At 38.2% G+C, this 7,815-nt stretch overlaps 1 protein-coding gene across 3 annotated transcripts in view; it reads left to right on the top strand.

Annotated features, from left to right (window-relative positions):
• Positions 1–7,815, top strand: part of Tbc1d4 (TBC1 domain family member 4) — a 136,418-nt gene that overhangs the window by 115,952 nt on the left and 12,651 nt on the right. For all 3 annotated transcript variants that reach the window (XM_008848388.3, XM_029553710.1, XM_029553714.1), the window contains 2 exons: positions 504–748; positions 4,786–4,945. In XM_008848388.3, coding sequence (XP_008846610.1) covers positions 504–748; positions 4,786–4,945 — 405 coding nt within the window. The remainder of the gene's footprint in view (positions 1–503; positions 749–4,785; positions 4,946–7,815) is intronic.

Raw genomic sequence — 7,815 nt, 5'->3', positions numbered from 1 at the left:
AACTTTGTTATCAAATGATAGGCCATGAGTAAAGCAAATGAAACCCCAAAGTCCTTCCAGGGTCATATCACAAAAATACAATAAATAAATAAATAAATAAATAAATAAGGTTGTAGATTACCAAGACTTTCCTTTAAATTATGACACCTTCTAGAGTTCTGATTTTAGTTAGAGGGTGGTCTTTACATAAATTATCTGAAGATCTATTCTCCTACAGTCTTTCCTGGCTATATCATTTGATAACAAAGTTTCATTGGGTGTTATTATTCTGCTAGAAAGAGCTGCTGGTTAACGAGGCTTCTGCGTTGTAGTTGTGGATAAGGGAGGATAATTGCTGAATAATGCTTGGGGGGCAGTGGGGGAGAGAGAGAAAGACTCCTAGATAAATGCTTGCAGAAACTCCCCGGTTGAGCACAGTGCTCACTGACCCTGGCTCACTGCATTGCCATCCTCTCTGATCTCAAAGCATCAGAACTTCTAAGTATTTCTCTTTTCTTCTGCAGGAAGGACATTTCCTACTCACCCGTACTTTTCAGTACAGCTTGGGGCGGGGCAGCTGTCCCTCTTTAACCTGCTGAAAGCCTATTCTTTGCTGGACAAAGAGGTGGGCTACTGTCAGGGAATCAGCTTTGTGGCTGGAGTCCTGCTTCTGCACATGAGTGAAGAACAAGCGTTTGAAATGCTAAAGTTCCTCATGTATGACCTCGGCTTCCGCAAGCAGTACCGACCTGACATGATGTCTCTTCAGGTGATGCTCTGGCCCTTGATGAGGTGCCCAAAAGGCTCTCACTGGAACTCTCAATGCCAACCCTTTTTTGAAATCACAGTTCAGAGTTAAAGAAATTTAGACCCATTGTCTTAGGAACTTGGGAAAATGTATTGTGTTAGTCGCTGTTCTAGTGTGGGACATGGAATTTTGCTGAATGTTTGCTAAACACTTAGGAATGCATTTGGAGATTGCTCACCAGGGTCATCACTGTAGTGGATTGGATTCCTAGTCAGCAACTATACATAGATTTGTTTAAACAGGTTAGATGATAAATGTGAGATGTTTTATTTTTCACTTTATTTCTAAACATTTTACTCATACCTTATACCTGAGCAGAAACACTGGCCCCATTGTAAGGAATTAAATAGCTCTAATGTTCAGAAATAACCATTTCTTCATTAGCATTAGAATTTCAGAGAATGGAAAATACGTGTGAACAGTGTTTGATTTTGATCAATAGGCAGAAAGATTTAGATAACAGTTTAACAATACAATGTTTTTTTTCCATCGAAAAATTCCTCATCAGGACTAGAGAAATGGCTCAGTGGTTAAGAGCACTGGCTGCTCTTGCATAGGACCTAAATTTGATTCCAAGTATCCACATGGTGGTTAACAACAGTCCATAACTCCAGTTCCAGGGGAATTTGACACCTTCTAAACTCCACAGGCATTGCGCAACATGGGTGCAGCCAATACACTCATACACATAAAAAACAAATTCTTCATCAGTTTGATGCAGCATTAGTTCGGTTAAGTTCTGACATGCAAAGGTTCTAACATCTTTCCTGGCAACCTTCTTATGGCCTTCAAAACATGATGTCATCATGGGAGAGTTGAACTTATGCTTTATAAAGTGAGATGCAGCACGTTTTCACTGTCTAGAGTAGGAAACCAATAAGGTTTGGTCCAAAGATTTTCAAGGTGTGCCTCAGTGCCTTTGCCAGTGAGCCAGAGCTCTCTTAAGGATGTCTGATTCTTACTTCACTCTTGGTAAGGGTGGGCACTTCAGGCTCTGTTTCAGTGACCTTAAGTGTAAATAAGGGGCCTGAGGTCATCACTCACATTTTATGTCTGCTAATTTCTGTCTTAGATGTACAAACCTTCTATTTTTTCTCTGAAGTCTTGGGTTTCCTTTTTCGATCATCTCTCCTCCACCCTTCTTGTCTCTCGTCCTTTTGTTATGCCTGGTCTGTCTGAAGCTTTGCCAAGTTTTATGCACATTGCCAAGTTATATGCACAATAGAATTGAAGAATGATTTGGTTTTGGAAAACAGGACTTGATTAATCAGCTTCCTTTGTAGGAATCTTGGGTTTTCTTATCTGTCCAAATATACTTTCATGGAAGAAGTATCCTCAACCCCAAGTTTAGAACATGGGGAAAAAGATTCTTTCAAATAATGAGACATTAAAGCTTGCTGCTTCATTATGATCACAAGGGAAGAACACAATGCCTTTAATGACATGGTTTCTTCTTACTATGCTAATGAAACTTATTTGATTTTTGTGCTTACCAAAATACTAATTCTACTGATAAACACTCATATCATCTAGTTTTTAAACTGGAAATGGCCTAAGGGAAATGTATGATTTTTTTTAAAACATGACTTCTTGAGATAATAATTTCATTGAAAAAAATCTTGTATTTTCCTTTACAAGGCTGCTTGTTCTGTAACTGTGACTTCATGAGGCTTTTTGATTCCTTCTTTTTGTAATTTTTTGGGAACTTAGTTCCAGGGATACATTCTGCAGATGAGGCTCAAATAGAATCTCTAGTATTTATGTATAGTGCTTTATGTTTCCTTTTCTCTGAGGAGTTCTCTCATTTTTTTTAGTTTTATGCTTTGGAAAGCATTGTTGAATATATAATATAATTGGTTATTGGCATGTATGTTCATAGAGTTCCCTATTATGGATAATGGGTTTACTTTAGAAAAAAAGTTTGCTAGCTTTCATGCAATATTGCATATGATTCACATAAAAAGGGTAAGCTTATATAGCTGACCGAAGGACTACCACTCATCTCTTAACTGTGTAGGTAAAAATTTAAGTGAAAGCACAATTGAAAAATTTGTTTATCATGTCTAATGCTTTATTTTTAGTATCACAGACATAAGATATAATAGTATAAAAGTTTATATATGAGCAAGTTCATTTTCCAAAATTATTGCTTTATTTCTATCTATAAAATTCCAGTAGGGAAGACAGGAAGAATGACTAGGAGATCCAAACTGTAGAGAAGGCAGACCAGGCCCTCCCTGGAATATTACTGATCCTTAGACAGGAAGCTGCTGAAAAGAAAATAGAGAAGGGATCTGGGCATAATGGTCCATGATTATACTCCCAGCACTGGGGAGGTGGATGCAGGAGTACCAGGGGCTCAAGGCCAGCCTTAACGACAGATAGCTTGAGCCATCCATACATGAGGCCCTATCTCAAAACATCCATAAAGTAGAATAAAACAAAACACTACATAAAACAAAGAAGAGGCTAAGTCGAGTTCACTTAGTTCATCCCCCAGTTTCTCTAATCAGATAAGTGTCTCCTCTCGTTCAAGGAGCCAAACATAAAAGGGTAAAAGGCCAGTCTTTTTCATACCAGTGGAATTCCACATGAGAGGAGAAGTCTAGAGGACAAACACTTGTAGGAATCGGTTGGGTGTGTGACCGTGAACCCAACTCTTCACATCTTTGTGTTCCAGTTTCCTAACCTATGAATGAGATGAAGGTGAAGAGAGCATGACACTGGTCTTTATGAGCTGTGTCATATGCATTCTGTGTTCATGATTTCATATGCTGTTCAATGAGGACATAAAATTCTAGGCTACTTGAGAAGTGAGAGGGAGGACCACCTCTCCTTTAGTACCTGATTCCAATGGCAGGAATCAAATGCAGGCCTGTCTTACCATAAAACCAACTAATCAGTTGTTTGTCAAGTCCGCATGTAGCTCTTAAATCCCTGTGAATTCCATGAAAACTGCTCAAACCCTTTATTTATGCTTTTTTTTTTTTGAGACAGGATCTCATTATACAGCCCTGATTGGCCTGGAACTTGCTATGTAAATCAAACTGGCCTGTAATTCACAGAGAACTATCTATGAGCAAGTGTTAGAAATATTTTTTAATATTTTACTTATTATTTTTATTTTATGTGTTTGTGTGTATTGCCTGAATGTAGGTAAGTGCACCTGTGTCGTACAATGCCCGCAGAGGTGAGACGAGGCAGTCAGATCCCCCTGGAACTGGAGTTATGGACAGTTGTTAGTGGCCATGTGGGTGCTGGGATTCAAACTCGGGTCTTGTACAAGAACAGTTAGTGTTCTTAACTGCTGAGCCATCTCTCCAGCCCTAAAAATATTTTTTAATGCCAATATAAACTCAGTAGCCAAATGAAACAATTTCTTCTAGTTCTAGAAATAATTAGAAACAACTGCACTTTTTGTTTAATCTACTTTATCTTAAAAATATGTTATTGGAATAATTTGTTTATTAGATGGAACATCTGTGGCTTTGCCACAGAATATTCTAGAAGCTTTCATTCTGTACAAGCTAGACAACGCTAGAAATATGCCATAAGTCAGTCACTGGGCCCAGCAAATAGGAACACAATATTTTCTGCACTGAATGCCATAGAGTTTTAAGAACAGAAGTTTTTCTGGAATTAGTCTGAAATTAGAAAGGAGGAATTCAGAGCCAGAACATACCTGAATAAATGTCCAAAGCAAAGCCTTTCTATAAGAGGAAGGGCTCTTTCCAGATATGCACATGATACCAAAGACGTGCTCCAAAACCTTGCTCGAGAGACTTAGATCAAATTATAGTGACTTCCTTTATGACCCAAATGAAGTGAATGTGGATTTTAGCACCAACTTAAAAATAGCAAAAAAATAAAGTCGTGTTACCTTTATCACTACTCAATGTGTGTTGTTATTAAAGTAACAAAATTCAAAAGTTAGTGTATTTTATAACCACTCAGATTAATACATAAGGTTTTATTTTTCTTCTCCACATGAACTTCAGATCCAGATGTACCAGCTGTCCAGACTTCTTCATGACTACCACCGAGAGCTCTACAATCATCTTGAAGAGAATGAGATCAGCCCCAGTCTGTATGCTGCCCCCTGGTTCCTCACACTCTTTGCCTCTCAGTTTCCGTTAGGATTTGTAGCCAGAGTTTTTGGTAAGAGTTTGCTTTTGTTCAAGTGGAACAGAATCACCTCTTCTACTGAGTATCCTCCGAGCCCTAAGATGCCTTTACTGCTTTATAACTTGTTTACAAAATGGCAGATCAGAGGAGAAATTAGTAAATGTGTAGCTCTGTTCTGACAGCAGCTTGAAACCGTATCACTCTTAAGTAACATTCAAAGGTAGTGGGAAACAATTTGGTTCCTGTGAACTGTTATGTTCATTTAAGTAAACTAGAAAATATATTTTTCAAATATGGATTAAGGACATACTCTGTGTAATTTCCTAGATTTTTATCCCTTTGTTTATTTGTGTTTTGCCCTCTCATTATCTTCTTCAACTTGAATTCAAAATATAGAGAAATAAGTTCTTTGACTGGGTCAGTGGGAATGAGGTTATCAATGTCATTTCTAATGGCATTTCTTAGTCTTTTTGTTGCTAACATGTTAACTCTTGTTCCTATTTCATTGCTGAAGTGGCACATCTTTCCTGCCATTGAAGGAGCCGTAGCTAATTGCTAAGACTGGTGGCTCAGAGAAAAATCACTAAAAACAGGCAGGACACATTACTGAGTGGCTGCCTTGGTTCAGTCACAGAGTTGGCATTGGAATAAAAGAGCATTGGCATGATTTGTGTCCCCTTTGGGGGCCCTTAGATCTATTCATGTCTTTTAAAAAATGTTTAAAAATTTTTACATGTATGAGTGTATTGCCTGCATGCACACATGCATCTCCATGTTGTACAGTGCCTGTGTAGGTCAGAAGAGAGCATCAAATCCCCTGGAACTGGAGTTAGGAATGGTTATTAACCACCATGTTTGTTGGTGCTGGGTATTGAACTTGGGTCATCTGCAAGAGCAGCCATTGCTCTTAACCATTGAACCATCTCTCCAGACCCTATTCATAAGTGTTCAGTTAGGTTTATTAAAGTATTTACAAAACAAAAGCTAAAATTGGGCATGGTGGTATATGCCTGCCTGTAATCACAACACTTTGAAAACCTGAGACAGGATCATGAGTTTGAGGCATGTGTGGGCTACACAGGGAGTCTTTGTCTAAACAAGACAAAACAGAACAAAACAAAACATAACAAAATGATACTATCATCTACTGTTCACTTGAAGCTTGTTTCAGTGATGTTGGGCTTGGACTTCAGTAGTCTCAGAGAGGGCTCTCACAATTCCTTGGTTATCCCAATCTGGTTGCTGTGGTAAAGAAGTCAGTATTGGGGTAGGAGAGATAGCTCAGTGGTTAAGATCACTGGCTGCTCTTGTCAAGAACACAAGTTTGGTTCCCAGCAGCCACATGGTGGCTAACAGCCATTTGTAACAGAAGTTCCAGGAGATTCAGCATGCTATTCTGGCCTCCGTGGGCGTTACATGCACGGGTGCACTTATATACATGCAGGCAAAGCATGCATATTCTTAAAATAAAAATAGATATTTAAAATAAAAAAAATAAAGTCAATATTTCTTAATTTCTACTAAATTGCAACTTTTTTTTTTTTGCCAAATTTTAAGTGTTCCCTAATTGTAGGCCCTTGCCAGTGTAGGAATGACCTTTATAAAATGACTAGAATCTGGACTAATGACTTTTAATTAACTTGGCAAACTCACCCAACCATGTCCTCTTGTCACTTGGGTTCCTAATCTTATTTCCTGAAAAACTCTGTTTGCCAGTCCACCCAAAAAGATAAGGAACACATGTGGTTATGCTTAAGGATTAACATACCGCAGTGGTGAAAGACAGCCTGCTCATCTTCATGGAAAACATGAAGATGGAGAAAGGATGCCTGATACTGTATGCATGTGATATTCTGGAACTAGGGCTGAAAAGACAAGACTGTCTGCTAAGATAAAGGTGGAATCAAGCTTGAAGTTCCCCAACTGAAACTGGACAAAATTTTGAATAAAAATGACGAATGAGGCCTGACCTAAGAACATAGTTCCAGAACACGGTTCCAGCAAGACAATTCCAGGGCACGGTTTCAAGAGATCTTGGGGAACGAGTGTCCTCTGAGTTTGGGCCCACTCTTAAAAACTAACACTAAGAATCAGGCTGTTTTCTTCAGGTAATTATAATGTTGGCATAGTAATGCAGCATGCCAGTGTTTTTATAAAAGATGAAATAGTAGTGGATTTTCTAAAAATCATTTTATATACATTTTCCCATGTCAAATAAAAAATGTTTCCTTCACTTATTTTGAAAGAGATCAGGAAAGAAATGTCTCCAGCAGTCTGTTTCCTGTTATGAGATTGTGACTGAAGCTGACAGCTGTCCAGTAGTTGCTCAGTTCTTTGCTATGAATGTAGTAAAAATCAGAGTTTCTTGAGACACAAAGGTGCAAGTTCAAAATAGCTCCATGAAAGCACTTTCTCTCTCCAACTCTGTATTATGCATTATTGATAAGCCAGTTTTTGAGAAAATTTTCAAATGAAACTATTTGCATATTTTTCAAAACCATTGCATGCTTGTGCTGTAAACAAGCTGATGTTAGAATTAGGATAGCAATATTGGCAAATGATTACCGTGAGATGTGGGAGAGTAGATCTTCTTAAAGGGAGTGACTCTAGATAAGCTGACTAGACTCCAGTGGATGAACGTGTACTGAGGGACACCTGGGCAAAAATGCTTGACCAGATAGAACTTAACATATATGATAGAATACTTGAAATGTGATGGCGGTGGTGGGGGTTATAGAGGGTGGGGAGGGGGGAGTGGGCTTAAATTTGCTTAAGATGTATTATATGAAATGCACAAAAACTCAGTAAAAAATCAGAGAAGGAAAAAAGGAATTCAAGGTATATTCTAAAATAAAAAAAAATATGAAATAAATGAGTAGCTTTTCTTTTCCCTCATCTAGGTT

Source organism: Nannospalax galili, unplaced genomic scaffold (assembly GCF_000622305.1).
Source record: "Nannospalax galili isolate Female #2095 unplaced genomic scaffold, S.galili_v1.0 scaffold552, whole genome shotgun sequence".
Classification (NCBI taxonomy): Eukaryota; Metazoa; Chordata; class Mammalia; order Rodentia; family Spalacidae; genus Nannospalax; species Nannospalax galili.
The sequence above is the reverse complement of the archived record's forward strand: the minus strand, read 5'-3'. Positions and strand labels throughout refer to the sequence as shown.